The 24,903-nt window shown below is 38.8% G+C and overlaps 1 protein-coding gene and 1 pseudogene across 1 annotated transcript in view; one reads left to right on the plus strand and one right to left on the minus strand.

Moving 5' to 3' along the window:
• The first annotated feature begins 516 nt into the window (after window positions 1-516).
• Window positions 517-1,255, plus strand: LOC132772145 (leucine--tRNA ligase, cytoplasmic pseudogene; annotated as a pseudogene).
• Window positions 1,256-2,057: 802 nt separating this feature from the next.
• The window catches only part of MICU2 (mitochondrial calcium uptake 2), a 96,980-nt gene continuing 74,134 nt past the window's right edge, over window positions 2,058-24,903 (minus strand). Inside the window, exons 7-12 of the mRNA XM_060770942.2 lie at window positions 22,274-22,339; window positions 17,946-18,043; window positions 7,998-8,169; window positions 7,655-7,763; window positions 5,047-5,204; window positions 2,058-2,389 (exon numbers count right to left, since the gene is read on the minus strand). Coding sequence (XP_060626925.2) covers window positions 2,285-2,389; window positions 5,047-5,204; window positions 7,655-7,763; window positions 7,998-8,169; window positions 17,946-18,043; window positions 22,274-22,339 — 708 coding nt within the window. The 3' untranslated portion in view covers window positions 2,058-2,284. The remainder of the gene's footprint in view (window positions 2,390-5,046; window positions 5,205-7,654; window positions 7,764-7,997; window positions 8,170-17,945; window positions 18,044-22,273; window positions 22,340-24,903) is intronic.

Consider the following 24,903-nt stretch of genomic DNA (forward strand, 5'->3'; position numbering starts at 1 on the left):
GTACGATTATAAGAATGTAAGCAGGATACAATGATGATGGTGATAACAGGATTTCCTAGACCACAGAGATTTCAAAAATCCACTCGTTAATGTATTGGAAGCTCGGCCTGTCATTGAACATTGAGAAAACCAAAGTGCTCTTCCAGTGGGCACCAGCCAAACCGTCTGCAATGCCAGAAATACAGCTTAATGGTGTAACATTAGAAAATGTTGACCATTTCTGCTACCTTGGCAGCCACCTTTCCACAAAAGTCAACTTTGACATTGAAATACAACACTGCCTGAGCTCTGCAAGTGCAGCATTCTTCCAAACGAAGCAGAGACTGTATGATGACTGGGACATCCATAGGGAGACCAAGGTGCTTGTTTATAAAGCCAATGTCCCCCCAACCCTGCTAGAAGTCTGCGAAATGTGGACTGTCTAAAAAGATCACACTCAACTCCTGGAACGATTCTATCAGTAATCCTGCAAATCTTTTGGGAAGACAGGTGTTGCAATGACACGATAAAGGAAGAGAAGAGTGAGCAGCTGTCGGCAGACGGAGTGTCAAGGCGCGATGACGGAGCGGAAGGGAACGGCTAAAGTAGACTTCTTGAAGAAGATTGAAAAGGAAATCCAACAGAAATGGGAGGATGAGGGAGTGTTTGAGGTTAATGCTTCAGATGCTGCTAGCCGAAAAAGCAATGGGAAATACTTTGCCACCTTTCCGTACCCATATATGAATGGCTGGCTTCACCTAGGACACACATTTTCTTTAAGTGTGAGTTTGCAATTGGATTCCAGAAGCTAAAAGGAAAAGCTTGCCTCTTCCCTTTTGGGTTGCATTGTACTGGGATGCCCATTAAGGCATGTGCAGATAAACTGAAAAGAGAAATGGAGCTGTATGGCTGCCCACCAGAATTCCCCGATGAAGAAGAAGAAGAGGAGGACGACTCCAAGGAGGAAGAAGTTGTCATCAAAGACAAGGCTAAAGGCAAAAAGAGTAAGGCTGCTGCCAAAACTGGCTCTTCAAAGTACCAGTGGGGAATCATGAAATCTTTAGGCCTTTCTGATGAAGAAATAGTGAAGTTCTCAGAAGCTGAGCATTGGCTTGATTATTTCCCGCCTTTAGCCATTCAAGATTTAAAGAGTATGGGGCTCAAGGTTGATTGGAGGCGTTCTTTTGTTACCACTGATGTCAACCCTTATTATGATTCCTTTGTACGATGGCAGTTTCTCACTCGGAGAGAAAGAAATAAAATAAAATTTGGGAAGACAGGTGGACAAATGTCAGTGTGCTGGAAGAAGCAAAGACCACCAGCACTGAAGCGATGCACCTATGTCATCAACATGTTGGCCAAATGCCCGATCACCATCTCACAAAGCAGTTACTATATTCCCAACTCAAGAACAGCAAACGTAACATTGGTGGATAGGAAAAGAGATTTATAGATGGGCATAAAACCAAGCTTAAAAACTGGCATGGACACCAAGAACTGGGAAGCCCTGGCCCTTGAGTGCTATAAGTGGAGGTCAGCTGTGACTAGCAGTGCTGCTGAATTCGAAGAGGCATGAATGGAGAGCAAAAGGGAGAAATGTGCCAAGAGGAAGGCGCTTAAAGCCAACCCTGGCCAGGACCGCCTTCCACCTGGAAACTGATGTCCTCACTATGGGAGAATAGGGATCCACAGCCACCTATGGACCCACTGCCAAGACCTTACACTTGGAGGACCATCATCCTCGGGCTATGAGGGATCGCCTAAGTAAAGTAAATCTAAAAGTTGAAAACCACTTCTAAAATTCATTATGTGCATGATATTTACAGTAAAAGTGGATGTCTTGCAGTCATTCCAGTGCTAGTGAATCCTACGAGGCCAGTAATCCATGGTTTGAGAATTACAGTCTCAAAATGGTTTTGGCATTACAACATTCATTCTGACATTGGAGGTTTCATGCTTTTCTTCTCTTTAAATGCTTAAGGGACGGAAAGGCATTTTGAGTCATCTGGTGCTGTTAACAAGACTTGCCACCTTTAAGAACAGACTCGTAATAATCTTAAAATACCCGTTTGTTAGAATTTCAATACTACCTGAAATTCAAACTCTTTTAATGAAAGCTATAAATCACAAAACCCTTCATCTTCCCTTCATTATACTGATGGATACAGTGAAATTATATTGAGAAAAACAAATATTCAACATTTAACAGTATTATAAAATGATTGCTTTGCATATAAACATAATACAGAAAAGAGAGGCAAATCCAGACATTCATAGTAGCAAAATGACATTGTTATGGACGTATTTAAAAAGGACTTTTCCCTGTTCGCTTCCAGACTTCCTTTGCTCCTTTAATGGTCTCTCTTTTCACACATTTCCAGTAACCCTCGACTCCTTGCTGCTGAGGTACCTGTTTTTTTAAAAAAGCAATGGTTATCACTTTGGATTTAAGTTGTATTTTTATAGCTGAATACATGGGATGAAGCAAATCTACTGATTTGGCTGACACAACATTCCTAGTTCTGACTCCAATATAGCTCTGTTCTCTGGAATGAAGAGGTCTCTGTGTGGTCTTCAGCATCAGTATCTACAGACGTGTATACACATAATTTCTTGTGGTTCGTTTATAGCTCTTTTATAGTTGTTGCAGAATCCCACAAAACTGCTAGGTTCTGCTTATTTGTCATTGCTGCTCATTAAGGCTGGACCTACATTGCCCAATATCCCTGGATTATATGTTTATCCCAGATTATCTGGCCGTGTAGACTCACGTAATCCAGTTCAAAGCAGATAATCTAGGATCAGATTCTGGGACAGAGGGCAGTGCAGATCCAGCCTAAGTCAGTCTTCCTTAAGGCCGTAACCACAGTGAGAAGAGACAGTGAACTCTATGCTTTAATAAGAGTACACGGTGAATTTTGTCCTTAGAACTGAACTTTAAAAAACAAACAAACCAAAGATAATTTATAACTTGCCTAAAGATAACAATAAGAAACACTCTTACTGATCTTCTAATTCAAACCTTCAACTTCTTTCTAATGAATCCTGCACTCCTTGACCTGTTTCTTGTATGCAGACTTCATTTCCTGCTCTAGAAATATGCAGCTGTTTTTCAACTAAGATTCTGGGTCAACAAAAAGATGAACCAGTTTATTCTCCTTGTTTTTTCCCAAGTGGGCTGTGAAAACTATCTCCTTTGACTTATTATTTAGTTAGCTGATGCAGCAATTTAGTAGACATTGTACACGAGGGATGGTTGCCAGTGGGATATTTCAGAGAAGCCTTATCATTTTAAGGCATCTATTGGTCAAAAACATCAACATTCTAAAAGTATGAAAATTTTTGAGCTATTGGACAACACGGGCAGGCTTCCCCAGGCTCCCCTTCCACTCAGTTTTAGGGCTAAGGTGGTGAAAATCACCACACATGGAGGGCATATCGGCCACGTTTAGCCCACCAAGTTTTATAACAGCACAGCAGCAGGGCAGTATTCCTTCCTGCCAAATGTAAAAGATGCTCCACACACACAGGCCAATGCCCAGCCCTACTATTTCTCTTCTTCTTTAATTGGCGCCAATGTGTGTGTGTGTGTGTGTGGGAGGCGAACTCTCTTCCCCTTCCCATCATTTTGGCAATGGCATTGTTTGTCCTTATTTCTTTCATTACGATCTGGATTAAAACGATCAGAGTTACTTAAGATACCACTCCTCCTGTGATGCTTTTCTCTCTGTCTGTAGAAAAGAACTGGGGTTAAATACAGGGCTTAAGCTACTCCTCCTCCTGTGAAGCTTTCCTCTCTGTCTGCAGGAGAGAACTGGGGTTAAAGACAGGGCTTAAGCTACCATTTCTCCTCTGATGCTTTTCCTCTCCATCTGCAGAGGAGATGAGCGGTGGGTGGGTGAGGCAAGGCAGGCAGCAGGCGAGGAGGATAGTATTATTGCCCCCCAATTGGCCCAACAGGCAGGGCTCAGAGGGAAATAGCACCAGCAATTCTCTGTCAGCTGTGTGGGAGGAGCACCACATGGGCCGAAAAGCAGGCAAGGAAACGGTACCCATTCCTGCTTTCTTTTGTGTCGAGGTTATTTTCATACTGGAGGGGAGCGGGACTGTTTTGTGCCCCCCAATGAAACAAACAGAACGAAAACACGAATAAAATGGCACAAATGGTTACCGCACACATGACTAGAAGATACTTTGGGAAAAGTGGTACTTTAATCTCTTCTGTTCTGATGTGTCCCCCCCCCCCAATCTGCCAATAGGCATACTTGCTATTCATAGCACTCCTAAGTGAGTAGCACACACAACCATGAAGGACATGTAGCTAAGCTGTGATTCTTTACATCAGTGGTTCTCAACCTGTGGGTCCCCAGGTGTTTTGGCCTACAACTTCCAGAAATCCCAGCCAGTTTACCAGCTGTTAGGATTTCTGGGAGTTGAAGACCAAAACATCTGGGGACCCACAGGTTGAGAACCACTGCTTTAAGTGATATTTATGCCTTTTACACAACTGACCTTCTTCTCTATGGCACATCTGTGTTATTTTTTTTTATTTAGGAAGGTGACTTTTCCACTAAATGGAGAAACTGTTTTGTGTTCCTCTCTGGAATTGTGTTACTAATCCCAGTTTTGGTCTAGCATTGGTTTCCGTTTGTAGCAGAGTGAACTGAAGCCTAAATACAACATCACACCTCTTTTGAGTAGGCCCTTTGAAATAAATGAGAATGTCAGATACTCCTAATCTCATTGCCCTTTGATCTACTAAGAATACCGGATTTAGCCTTGAATTATGCAGACTAATCTCAGAGTGTCGCTTTATATTTCTAAGCATTTTAACAGAAGAATATTGATATGGCTGGGTGGATCCACATTGAAGATTAACTAACAACTATAGAAAACAATGTAATGTGCTAAGAAACTGACAAAAACATTGGCTTTCATTAGAAAACTCTTCAAATATCTATTTTCACAATTGTGATTATATGGTCTGTACATTTTCTCTCTATTTGATTAAGTATACATACAGCTAAACATTTTTCCTGAACATTTTAGGGAAAAAGTTTCTGTTACCCTTAATCCTCGATGCATTCTGTTCTTCAGAACGCCAAGGAACTCTGTGTGGCTGAGGCAATTGTCTCCATCTAAATCAAAGATTTTAAAGATGGTGTCCAAAATATTTTCTGAGAGTTCCAGCCCTGTAACCACTTTCACAGCTCTCTTGAATTCAGCTAGCAAAAGGAAAAAAAATAACAATAAAGTAACAACTGAGATTATTGGTCAATTTTATGGCACTACTCAGTGGAAAGGTGCCCTATAAGTAAGAAATAAATTATTCCTCCCGAACATATACAACATTAATATGAGCTGTGATAGCCAATAAATTATTAAAATATAAATCCATGAGGGCTACTGAAATCGCTTTACTGCAGACTATGAGCATTGCATGAGGACTTTGAAGAAGTAGGAATGCTTTTTACAGAAGAAGAAAGATTATTAGGTTTGAATAGTCCTTTTTTCAAATGAATTTGCATTTAGGTTACAGTGACTTGTTCAACAAGTCTTTAAAATTGCTGTAATATCACAATGAACTACTTGTCTTCTTTATAATGTCTTTCTGAATGACATGGCTGTTTTTTTTTTCTAGAGTGTCTGCAGTATTCAAAAGACCTGAAATTTGCTTCCCCCCCCCCCACTTCCCCCTTATTTTATCTTTGTCTGGAGCTCCAGGACTCCTTTTTCAGCACAAAGTTTTGCAATACCAAGTTATCTGTACATTTTTCTCGCATTTTGTAAAAAACAGTACATAGAATATAAAAACAACAAAATGGAAAGAAGTATAAAGCTTACATCCAGCACATTATACATATTTAATAATACAAATCAAATTCAAATGGGGTTTATGAAACCCCATTTAAAACCATCAGGATAATTCAGTATCCAGCATCAATGTAGCTAACATCTTCTTCCCCTTCTCTCCTGTTGCAAAGCAAAAGCCCCCCAAAATCTAGTCTAGATCATGTTTTAGAGCACATGGGGAATTGCCAGGAAAGGGACATGGCAGTTCTAAGGCAATGAGATCCTAAGGAAATACACAATCAGATCTTGGCGTACATGTGCATAACCAGAAGGACAGGTATGGCAGAAGAGATTAGAACAGTAGCTCAACATGCTGCCTGTGGAGCCTGAGGATGTTGACAGGAACCCTGGAAAGGGGAGAGTCATTCCATGTATTCTGAATCCTTGCCCTTCCTGACTTCCAGGCCAGAAAGAGATTGAATGAGTGGGTGAAGGGGGTAGTCCATGGCTTCTTAGAAAAGCTCCAGCTTGCCTAAAGAAGGCAGATGTGAGGCCTGTATTTAAAAGGCCATCCCTGAACATTTCTGTAATGGATGATTATCAGCCAGTGTCCAACTTTTTGTTTTTGAGCAAGGTTTTAGAGTGTTTTACAGCAACTCCAGTCCTTCCCGGAAGGGCAAACCCAAAAAGTGGTGCTGGGGGACTCCTGTTTGAACCCCTGGCCATTGACCTGTGGGGTCCCTCAGGACTCTATCTTGTTCCCCGTGCTATTCAACATATACATGAAACGACTGGAAGATATGATCTGGAGTTTTGAGGTACGGTACCGTCTACACCCTATAAGCTTTGGATCCAACCTATCTTCAAGACCGCATCTCCTTCTATGAACTGGCACAGGCTCTGAGATCTGCTGGGGAAGCCCTCCTCTCAGTCCCACCACCGTCCCAAGTAAGATTGGTGGGGATGAGAGAGAAGTCCTTCTCAGGTGGCCCCCCAGCTCTGAAATGCCCTCCCTCGAGAGATTGGGTTAGCCCCAACCCTCCAAACTAGTCTAAAAACATGGCTTTTTAGACAGCCTTTGACCTCGAGTAGATTTCAATGGTTAGACTTAGTGAATGCTTCACTCTGACACTTTGGATCATTAATTTGATGACAGCCAACTTTATCCACAGGGCTTGCTGCATTTTATTAATTTTACAAATTTTATTATATGATGTTTTATGTGTGTTCGCTGTTGTAAATTTATGTTGTCATAATTTATATACTTATGTATTGTTTATTTTATGTGTGGCAATTGGAGTGCTTTTGTGAGCCGCCGCGAACCCCTTCAGGAAGATGATGACAGGGTATAAATAAAGTTTATTATTATTTATTATATGCAGATAACTCAATTTTATTATTCCTTTCCACCCAAACCCAGGAGGCTGTCCTGGTCCTAAACTAGTGTCTGCCATCATAATAAACTGGATGAGGCCAAACAAACTAAAACTTAAACCAGACAATACAGAGGTGTTCCCGGTCAACTGGAAAGCACATCAGGGAACAGGGATTCCGTCTGCACTGGATGGAGTTACACTCCCCTTGAAGACACAGGTTCGCATTTTGGGTGTGGTCCTGGACTCCATGTTGAACCAAAAGGCTCAGGTTTTTTCAGTAGCCAAAAGTGCCTTTGCACATTTAAAACTTGTGCACTAACTGCTACATTCCTTGAGGGACAAGATCTGGTCATGGTAGTACATGCCTTAAGAGTTTGGTAGTCACTGACTAAAAAGAACTAAGAGGTAGTGGCACAAAAGAATTATATACAACATGGTATGAGAAGGGGCTTCCAATGCCATTTTCTTTCTTTGTAGATTTAGAGCTGCGAGGTTCATGTGCTTACCCTGTTTAACTGGACGGCTAGCTACTGTAAACATTTTCAAGGCAATTGAAAAGTCTTCTAAGCGGTTTGTAAACTGGCAGAATGTTTTAAATTCCTCCATACTGATACTCTGGAAGAAAAGAAACAGATTTAACTTGTGATTTGTAGGCAATAGATAAAATAATCTTAAGGATTTAACAGACTAATACACGATTAGGCAAATCAAAAAGATTGTAACAAAAAAATCATAAATATTGCAACAACAAACTGAGAATAATAGTTTTATTATGCTTTAGAATTGATTAAAATGCTCTTCAACAGGACTTTAAATAAATTAATTTAAGTTTAGGTACACTATACAAACCTCCCCTGCCTGGATTCTTTCCTTCACATTTTGCCAGTAAATTTCATTATTCTCCTCTTCGGTGAAATACAGCAGCCACTCTACGAAATCTTCCTTTCTCATGCAGGTTAGACCTTTAGCAAACTGAATGAATTCCATTTCTTGCACCTCTGTTTGTAAATTCTGCATAAACCTAACAAATAAGAATTACATCATAATTCAACATATACCAAAGAATATAAATGACTTTAGTGGGAGGATTCAAAGCAAACTCGCACATTTCAGGTGTATAATGATATCACTATATACAGAAATAACATCAGGTTGCTTCACTATTTAAACAAAGTCAAACAAGATCCGAAATCCACAAAAAATATATCATTATATTGAGGATTCTTCTGTTGTAGCAAAACGTGGATTAGAGTAATGCAAGAAATGCTGTATACAAAGTGCTGGCTCCTAAGTATGTAGAAATGCCAACTTCTATAACGTAAAACACATTAGAGAGCACCAGAAATTATATAAGGCAAAGTAAGAAATTTATTATTTACTGATTCATGTAAGGTGAGTTTTTTAAATATAAAAAGCAGTAAGAGCAAGGATGTGCGGTTATTAACTTTTGTACTGTAGTTCTGTACATATTTTCCATTGAGTAAATACATTTAGAGCTGAACTGTTAATAATGTAGTTTTACTTTTATGAAAAAAAAGGGTTCTCGCTGTGTTTTTAGCAGTTCTGCCACTAGGGTGCTCTAAATCCACATATATGTAATAGATGTTGTAGATATGGGCTGAAAAATACTACTTAGGTAAATGGCTATTTGCTGAGAATTCCTTGATAAAACAAAAGCCTATGACATTAGTAGGGTTGCCATTAGTTGACAGGCAATTTGAAGGCACATAGACATGAATGTATGTTCAAGTATTACTTGAATGACAATGTGAAAAATGAAGGTCAGCATAAGACCTATTTAACTAACTAAGCAGACATCACACAGAACCATAAAACAAGTCAGGTGGTCTTAAAATACAGATTATTTGGGAAATGCTATCAACAAAAAACTTAGGACATTATGAGCCAATTTTATTTTTTCCAAGGTCACCAAGCTCAGTTTTAAGACTCAACTGAAATGTGGACCTTTCAAATCCCAGACCATCTTCTATGCCCCATTAGCTTCCATTTCAAACAAAGCTAATTGTTACAGAAGCACTCTATATTATATTTTTTATTTTATTTTTATATCTAATATTACGTATACCTAGGAACTTTACAAAATGAATACCGTGCAAAGGCCATACATATTTTAGAAAAATCATTTTATTTATTCATTTCTAGAGTGAAGATAAAGTTTCTTTCAGTTTCATCTATGCTGAGGATTGTGCCATCACCGCTTAAGTAGGGAGCTTTGAAATGGTTCAACAAAAGCTCTCTGAAGCTCTAGGTGCTCTTACTGCCTATTACAGGGAAAACCACATGATTCCTATTCCATCTAAAACACAGACGTGTGCCTTTCATCTCAAGAACAGACAAGCATCCTGAGCCCTGAGGATTACCTGGGAAGGAATTCCATTGGAACATTGCAGCACACCAAAATACTTGGGAGTTACTCTGGACCATGCTCTGCCTTACAACAAGCACTGCTTGAATATCAAGCAAAAAGTGGGTGCTAGAAATAATATCATATGAAAGCTGACTGGCACAATCTGGGGATCGCAACCAGACACAGTGAAGACACCTGCCCTTACGCTTTGCTACTCTGCTGTTGAGTATGCCTGCCCAGTGTGGAATATATCTCACCACATTAAAACAGTGGACGTGGCTCTTAATGAGACATGCCGCATTATCACAGGATGTCTACTCCCTACACAACTGGAGAAAATATGCTGTTTAGCCAGTATTGCACCACCTGACATCCATCAGGAAGTAGCAGCCTGTAATGAAAGGACCAAGGGACTGACATCTCCAGCTCATCCTCTGTTCAGGTATCAGCTGGAAAGCCAATGCCTTAAATCAAGAAATAGCTTCCTAAGATCCACAGAGACACTCAGAGGTACACCTCAGTAAGTGAGAGTCCAAAAGCGGCAGAATAAAATCCAGAATCTCAATCAGTAGCTGATGCCAAATGAGAAACTTCCACCTTAGCACACAGAAGACTAGGCAACTTGGAAGACATTGAACAGACTGTACTCTGGCACCACGAAATGCAGAGCCAACCTCAAGAAATGGGGCCACAAAGTGGAGTCCACAATATGCGAGTGTGGAGAAGAGCAAACCACAGACCACCTACGACAATGCGGGCTGACCCCTGCCACATGCACATTCTTACAGCGATACCAGAGGCACTCCAGGTAGCCAGGTTCTGGCAAAAGGAAATCTATCATCAAGTTTTAAAACTTTTGTTTGTGTCCTTTAAAATATATTATAATTGTACCACTTCTGACACGATAAATACATGACTTTATCATTTTTCAAATTCTTGCAAACTGTTTTTAAAACTTTGCATATATGCAAGTGTGTCCCCAAGTCCATGGACCCTCACATAAAACAACTAAGCAGCTTTGCTTTCTCAAACTCACCACATAACTTGAACACCAGCTAGAACTTACTCAAAATTAGCTGAACAAGAAATGACATTCCTCATTTCCATCAATATGCATTTTTAATATAGAGAGTTTTGTGTATCATTCTGCCAAATATGATTTATTGGCGTAGTTGTGATTTACTGTGTATTTGTGCTGCCTTTCCACTAAACGAAAGGTTTTTATGGTGCACTTACTGTTTATGTTAATGCATTTTAATATCGTAATTGCTGTGAGCTGCTCAAAGAACATAACATTTGTGGATTGCATATGCACATTCAATAAAGGACAATTTTAATCATTGTATTCTGGTAAGGTGCCTTGTTAGACAGAAAGATGAGTTATCAGAATACATCAGAACACTACATTTAGTTTTCTAGCAGGTATCTGCTTTGGAAGCTACTAAGAAAAAAGTGCAAAGAACAAGCTATTTATTTAAAGATTAATTTCAGATCAGTTTGAATAGCATTAACAAAGAGAAAGGTAACATTTGCACATAAAAGCAGTATTTAAAAGTACATGTAGTAAATGTAGATAATGCAGAAGAGATTTATCTCTTTACAACACCCCTATTAAAACAGCTCCACTGGCTGTCAATAAGTGTCTGGTCCCAATTCAAGATGCAGGTAATGACTTACAAAGCCCTAAACGGTTCAGGCCCTGCCTATCTTCATGACTGCGTTGTTGTTGTTGTTGTTGTTGTTGTTGTTGTTAGTAACATTTGCAATGCTTTCCACAATCTGATGACAGGTTAAAAAGTTCCAAGAGATGGAAATAGTGGTGAGGTACTTGATCTGGATCTAACTTTTTCCACCAAAACTGGCAACTGCCTTCTATCCTGGATCCTATCCTGTTGCTTTTCAAAATGCACTGTGGATGGCTGGGAGATTGGGTTGTTGTAGGTTCTTCTGGGCTATATGGCCATCTTCTAGAGGCATTTTCTCCTGACGTTTCGCCTGCATCTATGGCAAGTATCCTCAGAGGTAGTGAGGTCTGTTGGAAGTAGGAAAATGGCTGGGAGATTCTTGGGAACAATGTTTTAGAGTGTAAATCTATTTTTCATATTTTCTTTAAATTCTAACGGGATATTCTTTAGGTTATATTTTAGTACAATTATTGATTTAATGTCCTTCTTCAGCTTTATTGTAATTTTTGATATTAGCAGTTCATGGCCTGTGCCACAATGTGCTTGTGATCTTGTTTTTCAAAAGAAGAGCTTCTTTCATCATCAAATGATGTAATCTCTTTGGTTCATTGAAGAATGTGCTTGAAATTAAAAGACTGTTGGTCTTACAAAATTTAATCAGCCACTTTCCAGCTTCATTTCTTAATCTACAATCTTCAATTCGGCTCTGTTTCTGATTTCACTGCTAACATGTCCTGTTTTAGTGTATGGTCCATTTCCTCCAGGATATAGGTGTTGGCTCTTTCGGTTTCTTCCACTTCAGCCTCAGTAGTTGGAGCATAAACTTGGATTATGGTTATATTAATAGGTTGACAGAGAGACTGAGCTCAGGAAGCAAATGCTACTATTGCCTTTTGGAGAGGAAGCCAGCAAGAAAGGCGAAGGGCGAAGCCTCCAAAAGCATTGCTTCCCTGGGATAGAAAGGGTCCATGCATGACAAATGGAGAAATTTTGAGGACTGGACAGCGAATAGGGCACAGGTGCCCCAAGTCTGCTGATGGACCAGAAGCACCCAGTTTGCTAACTTCACCATGGCTGCCCACTCAAGCTTGTATAATGAACAGAGGAATTTGCTCTGCATCCAAGCAAAAGAGAGAAGGAATCAGGAAGCTCACCAAGAAAGTGAGATATTCCCTGGAACCATTCCCCTATTTGAAAAACCTTACAAGATACACAGAGCAGACGAGCTATCCAATCGAATTCAACTGTTTAGTCATATTAATACATTTTTCCTGAAGTCTCATTGGTATTATTTGGCCAGGATTTGTGTTATATTACTTGACTGCTTTTGCTATCTCTCTCTTCGCTATTAATGAATGCCACCCCACTTGTTCTTAGTTACTTGAAGTTACCTCAATTTGTCTCTCTTGTCCAATGTTACAAATAAATGTGAGTTTAAAAGACTGCTTAACCTTTCTAAAAAAATATTAATAAGCTATTCCCACTCCACACATTTTAGCTTGGCTATTTTTTTTTTTTTTTGTAAAATAACCATGATAGCAGACAAATGTCACTTCAGTGGAGTACTCAAGAGAATTATGGTGATAAGACCCAAACTCTATAAAGTGATTTGACTTTTGCCTCAAATCTGCCTTTGTGTGAAATTAATTACACCTTGAGCTTTTTGTTTTTAATTATAAAGCATAGTTTTTTATGTAGGGATTTTGCAAGCAAAGAGGACGGTGGAGAATGCAAGATTCAGTTGTGGAATGGATCCACCTATTAGTAATTTCCCTGCCAAGCTCCAAAGGGCACCAGCCACTACTGTGGCATGATTTACAGTGGCAAAAAACTGAACACTAGCCTAGAGTTATGTGTTGCAAACAACAAATCAGTCTATGAATTAGGAGACGCAATACTAGGCAATTTTATTTTAGCATTTTGGAAAAAAGGGAGAATTTATTAACCACACATAAAAGCCATTAAGCCTTATGAATGAATCCTTCCCCCCACCTTGCCTTCATGTGAAGGAATGTAAATTACACAGGTAACTATATCTAAAGCTTGTGTGACAGGTTTTAAAGCAGCCTAATCAAACGTAATCACTCCTGCTTTCTCTCGCTACTCCACTGATCAATGGAAAACCTTTCTAACAAGAACTTGGAAAATGATAAAAGCATTCACCATCATTTTCCCCCTGCCTTGACAATGATCTATGTCTGTACAGCTCATCAGTCATCTCTTGTAAAAACATCGTTGCACTTTGATCAAAAAGCCAACAATGGCTTCCCATGTGAGGTAAAAATGTTGTGAAAAGCCATCAGATAGAAATCACATTTTCCCTGAACAATAGAAAGCCAGAAATGATGTGCTTGAGTTACTTGCAAATAAAATAATGTGAAAAGTGATATCTCCACAGAGGGAGACACTGATCCTTTCATTCACCTTTCTGTGCATTAAAACAAACTTTACTGCCATGTCACAATGCAGATGGAATGGGTATAAACGGGAAGTGATAAGGAGACACATTCCAAGTGCACGAAAAGCAAATGCCACTGTTGAAAAATTACCTGTATTAAACCCTATGCTTATCCCAACACTTTAAAAGCAAAATGTGGGAGTCCAATTTTGATTACATGCTTCTATCTGTGAGGTAGGCAAAGGTCTTTAACCTACATTTGTTGAATGTAGTAGGTACACAGTATTATCAGTGTTATGCCTCACTGGGTCAATGCAGGATTTTATCTAATTACCCGAGACATTCCAGTTCACACTATAAACGCAAACAACCTTTTATGGGTGCACTCTGGCCTTTCCTTTGTTAAGGGGCCCTACTGTATTTACAGAAAGGCAAGCAAAAGGAGTGTTAAACTTATTTAGAGTTCTCCAAAGAACTTCAAAGGCTTATTTCCTTAAAGGCTGGCATGCACCTGAACCACAAGAAGAAAATCATTTTCACAGAATTTGAAGGAAAAAAACCAAAACAAAAAATCCTCTGTTTTGTTTTGGCTGGATGAAGATAGATAGCTATATTGATCTATAAGGGGGATTAGGACCTTAGGTAAATAAGGGGTAATATTTTTTAAAAAAATAAGTTTTATTGAAAACCAAACACATTTTCAAAGATAATTAAAACATTCGGGTAAGGGGAGAGGTAGTCGGGTAAGGGGAGAGGTAGGGGAAAAATGTAGGGAAGGAAAAGAAGAAAAGAAAAAAAGGAATAAAGGATTGTTGAAACTTCCATATACTTCGTTTAGGTCTATTCACTGTCCATTTGAAAAAGAAATAAAAATATAAGTTCTCAATTTCCTCCATCCCCCTTTTCTCAAATGTCCTGTGAAAACAGCTGTTCTATTGGTCTTTTCTATAATTATATTATTATCTTTAACTTATCTTGCTTCAAATAATCTTTTGATAGGTTTCTATCCGGGTTGTTGTAGGTTTTTTTCAGGCTATATGGTCATGTTCTACAGGCATTCTCTCCTGATGTTTCGCCTGCATCTATGGCAAGCATCCTCAGAGGTAGTGAGGTTTCCCCCAGTTTGGGTCTTTAATTTTCCTTGATTTTATGTCATCAATCAAGTTAATTTGTCCATATTCATAATTTCAGTTATTTTAACTAGCCATTGTTCAGTTGAAGGTATTTCTTTTATTCTCCAGTTCCTGGCATATATTATTCTTGTTGCTGTGACCAAATAATTGAAAAGTATCTCTTTATTTCTCTCTTTTCTATATCCAGCATTCCTAGACAAAAATATTCTGGCCCCAATTTCCCTTTCATATTTAACATTTTCTGTATCATCTCCTGAACCTGTCTCCAAAATGTTCTCGCCACTCCACAGGCCTACCACATATGGAAGAATGCGCCAACGTGCGACTCTCATTTCCAACACTTATTTTGTAACACTTAGCCAGTTTCTGTGGAGTGATGTACCACTAGTACATCATTTTATACCAATTTTCCTTTAAGTCATATGCATAGGTATATTTTAATTAGTGATTCCACATTTTCCCCCTATCTTCCATCTTTATTGTATGACCTATATTTTTTTGCCCATTTTGTCATACTTTTGTTCTGTGGCCCATTCTAACAATTTCTTATACATTTTTGTAATTACTTGTAATTTTTACAATAAATTAAAACCCTAAAATAGTAAGGATTTTCTTGAATTTTCCAGAACTTCAATTTGAGGACAAAAGGGTTTCAGTGGTGGAAAGAAATTTGTTTTTGGGAATAGTGCAAAAGACAGTTGGGAAGAATCTACAAAACAACTGCTTCCTGATAAAGGAAGGAGCCACATACTTCAAAAGGTCCTGTGCTCTACTTGCCCTTGGCCTTATGATCTCATTAGATTGGAGCCAGAGTCTAAGTGGACAGATGCCTCCACTCACCCAGGGATAGATTCTGTTCCCAAGGGTTTGCCCACCCATCAAAATATAAAGAAAAGATAATCTTACTAGCTGTACCCGCTATGCATTGCTGTGGCCAACCTTCCCTCCCTCTTTCTCAACTTCTTTCCTTCTATCCTTCCTTCCCTCCCTCTTTCCTTCCTTCCCTTTTTGCCTTTCCTTCTCTCCTTCCTTCTCTACCTCTTTCCTTCCATCCTTCGCTCTTTGCTTCCTTCCTTCTCTTTTCCCTTCTTTCCCTCTTTCTCTCCTTCTTTCCTTCTCTCCTTTCTTCCCTCCTTCTTTCCTTCCATCCCTGGTGGCGGATGAGGCTCCCCTCCATCAGACTCACCATTGTGCCATCAGTTCCTAGCTCCTGCTCTGGCTGGAAGAGGGAGGATGGTTGGTGGTGCTTCTCGTGCTTGCTGTGTCCTTGCACAGGAGGCAGCGGGGTCATGGAATGCATTTGCAAACATGTGCTGTGTCAGTTTCTAACTTTTTTTTTTGATTTTAAAGTTATTTTCACTGTGTTTTTGGTGATTTTTGAGTGATGTCACTTCTTGGGATAGTAGGTGTCTTGTGGCCAAATTTTGGTGTCATTTCATCCAGTAGTTTTTCAGTTATGTGAGTCCCACAAGTGAACATTACATTTATATATATATAGACTAGCCGCCCCCTGCCATGCGTTGCTGTGGCCCAGTCTGTGTATATGTGTTTTGTGTGTGTATATATGTGTGTATATGTGGCTTTGCGCATGAGCTGTAGTGTTGTTTTGCATTTTTGGCTTTTTAAGTCTCTTCCACAGTGTTTTTCAGTGTTTTTATGAGTGATGGTCACTCGTTGGCCTGATAGGTGTCTTGGGTCCAAATTTGGTGTCAATTCATCCAGTGGTTCTTGAGTTATGTTAATCCCACAAACAAACATTACATTTTTATTTATATAGATATGGATTGTCACCTTGTCATGGGGAGGAGGCTTGCATGTTCCAATGATCCTGAAGGTGTAACCACCACAGTCATGCACTGCCGTGGGGGGGGGGGGCAGGGGAGGTTCCAGACCGAGCACAATCTGAAGACCTCCAAGGCAGATAAGGTGGAAGATAACATGGTACATGTTACAATGGCTGTGAAGGCAGAAGAAGGCTGCAACAGACTGAGAAGCCACTGTCCTTGTGTTAACCACGCCACTGGTTGGGACCCTCAATCTGTGAAGACTGTGTGTTGATTGGCTGTGCATTGATCCCAACACTTAAAAAAACCTCACACACAGGTGTCTTCCAAAAATTTGGAAGGCCATCATACTCAGACAATGAGGGATCACCTAAGGGAATTTGTATTTACGTCTGAGCATACAGAAAAACACCACCTAGTCTTTGCTTCTCAGTAAAATACATATAGGAGAATACACACATATAAAAACTAAAGAGATCAGGTTGGCCCCCTCCCTCTTGTCCTTTCGAAGGATGGTAAAAACTTGGCTGTGAGACCAAGCTTTTGGGACAGGGCAATAAAGCAGCAATGGGAAAAATTATCAGGCCAATTAGATTTCTGTTTCTTAGGGAATTTTCTTTGCTTAAGTAACTGCCTAGAAAGATGAATAGCTTCAAATCAGTTTCCCTCCATTTGGTAAATACATGATTTTTAAATGTGTTTTTTAACAGTGTTGAAAAACTGTTTGAAGGGCTTTTGAATACCAAATTATGCTAATTCAACCCTACATAGCCTGGGTAAAATCCCTTTAAGCCCCTCTTTTCATGGAACGACTTCTTCTCATCAAAACGAAGGTGGAATTGATTGGGTGGTTTCCTCGCCAGCCCTCCCTCTTTGATTTCTCAATATATGCTCTAGAGAATAAGGAAACTCTCTGGAGCCATTTTTTTGTGGGGAGGACCTAGGTAGCTGCAAGATGAGAACTATGTTTACGTAATATTGCATTACACCCTTTCTACTAAATATTTTACTTAAAGGGAATAGCATGACAATTCTTCATTTCTGAAAGCAGCATAGAACATGAAATAAAAATACAGGTTGAGTACCCTTTATGCACAATGTTATTTAAAATATTGTGTATAAAATTATAGCTAAATATCAAAGGTCTTATTGAAATTTAAGAACGAGATATTGAGCAGGTTCTTCTGGGGAAGATATTCATGGCTGCAAGTACCAAAGATGTGAACACATAAAGAACACATCTTACATGAAGATATAGTATTCAGCTGTGCTATCTGTCTGGATATTAGAAGAATAAGAAAACTATATTTAAAAAATCAGTAAGACTTTATTCATGTGGGTTACACACACTCCATAGACTCTAATATCTCACAACATAGACAAAACAAAATGAGAGGTAGGTATTAAATAACAGCTTTTATAACTCTACCTGTGGAATTCACAATAATGAAGCTTTTCTTTTCCTCGTCTTCCAAAGAAATGAACCAGTAACATGGTATTAATACCACAATCTTCCAATTCTGGCTCCTGAAAAACACATATATGAACCAGCCTTTAAAAAAGCGATTTCACAATTTAATAATAGGATTATTCTACTTGCAGCTAACAATGAAGATTCCACAAAGGAAAACAAAAATGCTTGAACAACTTTTGACTAAGGATCTAACCAGAATTTAAGAACTGAATTAATGTATTTGTGATCTAAAGTGCAACTTGGCACGCATCTGGAAACACCTATGGTATTTAGTACTTCTTATGGGCTACTAAAATCCTTCTCCAATATGATATATGATTTATTAGAACATGGTCTTTAGTCCTTTTCATCAGATACAATCAAATGTAGGCAAAATCTATCTAGGACAGATAAAATCCTTCCAACTAAATGTAAACAGTAGGATTTTTGTAAGAGACACCAGGGATTAATTTTATGAAGTGCGCCTTAGTTCGGTGCTACTAAACCAATCCATGGACTGGTGACAGCCTGTGCACCACTGATTGTGATCTGCGGTGAGTTTTCAAGAAAGAAAGAAACAACTGTAGCCAGTGAGCAGAAAGATGGTATCAATTCCATGAAACATTGGAATGTCTACCATATCAGATAGCACTGTCTAAAACCCATTATGGTGTCTCTAACGTTAGCCTGTTTCTGGGTATATTTGATCTGGGTATATTTGACCCGGTCAGCTCTACTTTTTGAGATACAGAACATATGGCATCTACCAGTTGCCATCTGCCCACCCATAGAAAACCATAACCATATCTAAGAAACTAGAGCTGATGTGGTCTATCCAATGCAATTTTCTGAACCAGTGCCCCAAATAACACCAGGAACAGGCCTAAAAACCAAGCCACCAAGATGTTGTTGTTGTTGGCTGTATAGCACTTGCCACAGTTCATGGAAACTCATGCTATAAAAACGATTTAGTCTTCAAAATGTCAGAGGAGTCTGTTTTTGTGGCAATGGTTAGCAAGTATTTAAAAGTTGTGAACCTTGGTTAAGATCCCATAGACAAATGTAGTTATCATCTAATGACCAGAAGTAGAAAGTCCAGCTTTCTTCACATCAGCAGACTTCCATGTCATTGAGAGATATGACCAACATACAAATATCATTGTGGGGAGTATCTCTTTAAAAAGTATATTGGAATATAAATACTGAAGAAATTTTATCTAACTTAAGGTCATTCCCATGAATGATATGGGAGACAGCAACTTTATTTACTATTGTTACTCCCCATCTCCCCTTCTGCTATCCTCTCTGGAGTTTTCCATTCTGGTGGACATCAGCAGCCATTAGTGGTGTGAACCACAAGAGACAGCAAAGAACAAGAGGGAGGGAGAAGCAGTAATAAAAAGAAGCCTTCAGCATGTTGTCTTGTGTAGTGTAGTGTTCCAGAAGCATTCTCTCCTGATATTTCACTGACATCTATGGCAGGCATTTTCAGATGTGATATATAACCTCACCTGCCTAGTTTCCAACAGATCTCATACCTCTGAGGATGCCTGCCATAGATGTGGGTGAAACATCAGGAAAGAATGCTTCTGGAACATGGCCATGCAGCCCAGAAAACTCACAGCAACCAAGTGATTCCAGCCATGAAAGCCTTCGACAACACACTGAGTGGATATATCTCACAGTTTAATTTTTTTTACTACCAGAAAAGATAGATCTATTTAAAACAAAACATGTATTTTACTTATCCCAGTTATTAATTTACCCATTCAGAAGCCTAAAACCTAAGTGCAAGATTTCAATGTTTCTAGATATGTCTTTCATCACTTAGGACTAAGTGGTATTTCTGTTAATATAGTTACCCACTAAGCAACATGGAATTCAGAGGAATCTCAGCAGTACTGTACTTACGATAACTAAATAGCTCCTACATCTTTTATTCTGCTATAGAGGCAAGACGAAAGACAACCATCTACTCATAACATAAAATATTAATGTTGGTTTAGTTTCAGTAGTATGCACAAGATGAATTATGATCACCGAAAGAGAACACTTTTAAAGCCCAGGTTGCACTCTTGATTTGTTGCATGTCATTACTGATGTTTATAATACTGAATGACTGGATCTATTTTTACAAAGATTTGGAGGAATAAGAACTTTCAATTACTGTTTCCTAAGGCGGTACTGAAAATGTTAAACAGAATGAAACACAGAATCAGCCGACCCCGCTGGACAGGTGATTTGTGCAGGCTGGAGCTGAACATTGTGTCTGTGATTATTGTTTATAGTTTTAATGGTTTTAATCTATTATCATATGCTGTTGAGTTTATATGTGATGTTTTTATATATGTGAGACATTGAATTTTGCCATTGATTATGTTGTGAATTGCTTTGAATCCCCACAGGGGTGAGAAAAGCAGTATATAAATGCAATAAATAAATAAATCTTCCAAATACGGTTATGACTTAATTAATTTATTCAATGAGGTTTCAGGCTGAAATCTGAGGTACAGTAGAAAACATATTACCTCAAGAATTAGAATAATTTAAGTCTACAGCACATAGAGAAGTTGTGGGCCTTCAGATATGGGTGGAACCCAGTTTCTATCAGCAACAGACTTTTTTTATCAATACGGAGGGATGAGAAAAACAGTAGTTCATCCACCAGCTGAAGGTTCCTCACCCATGAACTATAGATTTGGTATTTCAGACATGCAGTCTTGTGTTTGTTTGGGAATAAGTTCCACTGAATTCAACATTGTGCAAAACAGAAGGCTTTAACGGGAATCCTGTTGGCGAATTACATTGATGGTTGTACATTTTTTTCTGACAGTATTATGTAATTTACAGTGGTGGCAAAGGCAGACACAACATTTCTCCAATTGCTTAGTCCCTTCACAGTTATTGCACCCACAGTCTTTTTCCTCCTGCCACCATTGCTTATGTTGGTGTTGTTGCACTAACACAGTGCACGATCAGCACTCCAATTTTTGGTTGGCATTCTGTTTGAAATGAATTAAAGCATGTAACTTAATTTAATATACAGTTACATATATTTACAAATATTGATGCACCACTTACATGAATATGTCTGAGTAATGCACAAATGACACTGAATAAGAGCATAACAAATATTGCATACAGCTTAAATTTAAAACAGCATGGCAATGGGGAAAGAACGGAAAAGATAAACTGTCCTCCCAACAAAAGTTTTTGAAACAAGTGAATACAATGAAACATATTTTCTTAAATGCTGCTAATATTTTTACATTACATGGTGAAAGTACTTTAAAAACGCTTTATAAAATAACTTAAAATAATATTTAAAATGAAAGGCACTCCTTACTGTATTTTATCTATGTAGTATTCATGTGAATTTCAGGAATGCTGATAAGGAGTGAAAAAAACCAAAACATTTTGACACTATAGTTTTGAGTCAGCAGTTCAAATATTTCTTAGAAAGTTTTTGATGGCTCAACTGGCATTTGAAAAGTGGAAGAACATTCGTGTATTGCACTGTAGCTTTCAAAGAAATACTCCCGTAACTGGCCTAGTTCAGTTTTTTTGTGTCAGGAGCGACTTGAGAAACTGCAAGTCGCTTCCGGTGTGAGAGAATTGGTTGTCTGCAAGGATGTTGCCCAGGGGACGCCCAGATGTTTTACCATTCTGTGGGAGGCTTCTCTCATGTCCCTGCATGGGAAGCTGGAGCTGACAGATGGGAGCTCACTTCACTCCCCGGATTTGAACCGCCGATCTTTCAGTCAGCAGTTCTGCCCGCACAGGGTTTAACCCATTGTGCCACCGGGGGTTCGGTTAAGCATAATCTTAGAGAGTTTATTCAACAAATGCTTATGAATACTAAGGTGGTGTGACTACTTATTAAGTAAATGAAATCAATGTGGCTCTCTTAAAAACCAGAACATGAACAAAAGCCAAATATAACTTTTTATGTCATGAAAATGCAAATGTAAAGTCAAAAGTTCAGTCACTATTATTTGATTAATCAGAATAGGTAATATGACAATTGACTATAAGCCAGTTGTTGTTGTTGTTGTTGTTGTTGTTGTGTGCCTTCGATACATTCCCAACCCTAAGACCAACATATTATGGGATTTCTTTGCAAACTTTGTTTAGAGGGGATTTACTATTTCCTTTCTTTGAGGCTGAGACAATATGAATTGTTCAAGGTTTCCCAGTGGGTTTTCCAAGACTGAATAGGGATACGAATGCTGGTCTCCTAAGTGATACTCTTCTTTAAAAAAATTCCTTTTTAGAAGGAAATCAATGGTTTTCTAGAGACTTACCAAAGTTAGTGCCTCCTCTCCTGAAACTTGGTTAAATTCATCTTGTTTTCCAATTATTTTTTGAAGCTGAAACAAAAAATATTCAGTCAATTGTCATCTTGCTTTTTATTTCAGAGTACACATCTCTTAAAGCTACCTCATAATTATCAAAGTCTCCACACATAGAGAGAATAAAAATGCATGTAAGTGTATACATGCATCCCACATAGAGATGGTAATATGGGACAACTGTATACGGACATAAAAGCTGTTGTTAGTCCCAATCAGTCGATGACAACAACTTGATAAGTAAACACTGTTTTCCAGTGTTTAGCAGGTCTAACTCTTTGTGGGACTAAGAATAGAGTTCATATGTCATGGTTTGTACATACGAACTGTAAACTTCTCAGCACAAACTACAAGTGAAGAGACGACATATAGGCTCATGTAATGAATGATGATGGGTGTTCACATTAACCCAGTATCTTCCTTACAGTAGGAAGTGGAATGCAAGATGGGAATCAACTTTAAGATCATATATATTACTTCTGATTATACTTCTGATACAGGCTTCCAATTGAGTAACCAGGAGTTGGATCATGTGGTTATAGGAAATGGTTGCTTGTCCACTTTCCTCACATTTCTTCACTAAATGTTTCCCAGATCTCCTTGTACCATTGCAATAAACAGCCTAGGCTGAACAGGAGTACTGCCACCCCACTGAAGATCTACTGTATGGCGATCCTCTTGTTTTTAATCAGAAGTCTTGCAGGTTTTCGGAAATAACCAAATAAGTGGATGAACTATGAAGGAAACCAATAAGGAGTCTTCCCCAATGTTTACTGTGAACTAGTGAAACACAGTATGGCTAAAGAGACAATACAGGAGTCCCTGTGTCAAAACTTGCTTTTGCTATGAGATCTTATTTGGTGAAGATCTCTGTTGAAACCTTAGGCAAGGTCCCTTTTGTTCCATTTCTGCCTTCCAGTCCATGCCTTGGTTACACCCAGATTGGATTACTGTAATGCACTCTATGTGGGGCTGCCTTTGAAGATGGCCCGAAAAATGCAATTGGTACAAAGGTTGGCGGCCAGGCTACTAACTGGAGATAATTATAAGGAGTGCATGACGCCCCTATTAAAGCAGCTCCACTGACTGCTGATAATTTTCCGGTCCCAATTCAAAGTGTAGATGTTTTTATACTTCAATGTTATATTGTTTATTTTATTGTAATTTTGTATTTTTTCTTTGTATTGTAATTTGTTGTTTGGGCTTGGCCCCATGTAAGCCGCTCCAAGTCCCCATTGGGGGAGATGGTGGCGGGGTATAAATAAAGATTATTATTATTATTATTATTATTATTATTATTATTATTATTATTATTATAGGTTATGACCAAAAAAGCCCTAAAAGGGTTGGGCTCTGCCTATCTTCATGACCGCATTTTCCCCTATGAGCCAGCAAGGGCTCTAAGATCTGCTTGGAAGCCCTACTCTCACTTCTACCACCATCACAAGCATGGTTGGTGGAGACAAGGGAGAAGGCTTTCTCAGTGGTGCCCCCCCCCCCGACTTAGATTAGGCAAGCTCCCACACTGACTATCTTTCGTAGGGACCTAAAAACCTGGATGTTCCAGTAGGTTTTCAAGAATGATTAATCCCTAGGCCCAGTCCCAAAGTCTTCAGTTAGTACTCTGTTCTGCACTTTCTCCACTTCCTTGGCCCTATGATGTGTTGTTGCACTATCCCTTGCCCAGTCCTTCTATAACTGACATGCCCATTTTTTAGTTCTGGCCACAGGTTCTATTCCACCTCATCTGATTGAGTTATAATTGCAATCTGTTTAAACTTTTATTCTTATGTTTTAACAGGATTTTTGTGTTTTATGATTATTTTTTTAATCAGCCTGTATGATTTTCTTCTTGGCAATTGAATGTTTTGCCTTATATGTTGGAAACTGCCCTGAGTCCCTTTGGGGAGATAGGACAGTATACAAACAAACAAACTATTATTATTATTATTATTATTATTATTATTATTATACCATTTTCATATAATTCTTCCTATATGTCTACAGGGCTCAGTGCAATAAAGTTACATGCTTTATTCATGCAGAAAGACTTATGTTGAACCTTTCTTTGGCATCTCTGATTAAAGCAGGTAGGATACAGTTATCCCCCTTCCCCCAATAATTTGGTCTTAAAGCTCTCATAATACTTCACCAATGGCTAGAGTTCATGTAATTTGTAAGCCAGAAAATAAAATAAAAATCTGGAAGATCACACTTGCACACGTAATTTACAGGGTGTCAGACCTCAGAACTGGAGGGAGCTGAGACTGCAGCTAGGCAGTACTGAATTAAAGTAGTTTGGCTCTGGACAAAGCAGCTTTATGACATTACTGTAAGGATTATACAGACAGTGCATGTTAATAATTGTGAATGGAGAAACAGCCCCGTTTTAAAAAAAATCAGAATATGATCTAGTAAATCTGTACTCTACTGCCATTTAACACGTTCAGATCCAGAAAAAGATCTCTGGCAAATTTACCCATTTGCAGCTTACTCTAAATCTCTCGCAAATCATTCTGCAGACTCCTGGCATCAACCTCTCTTACTGAAACGTTTGTAATTACTCACAGATCTGTGTGTGT

The sequence above is a fragment of the Anolis sagrei genome, chromosome 3, assembly GCF_037176765.1.
Source record: "Anolis sagrei isolate rAnoSag1 chromosome 3, rAnoSag1.mat, whole genome shotgun sequence".
NCBI classification, from domain to species: Eukaryota; Metazoa; Chordata; class Lepidosauria; order Squamata; family Dactyloidae; genus Anolis; species Anolis sagrei.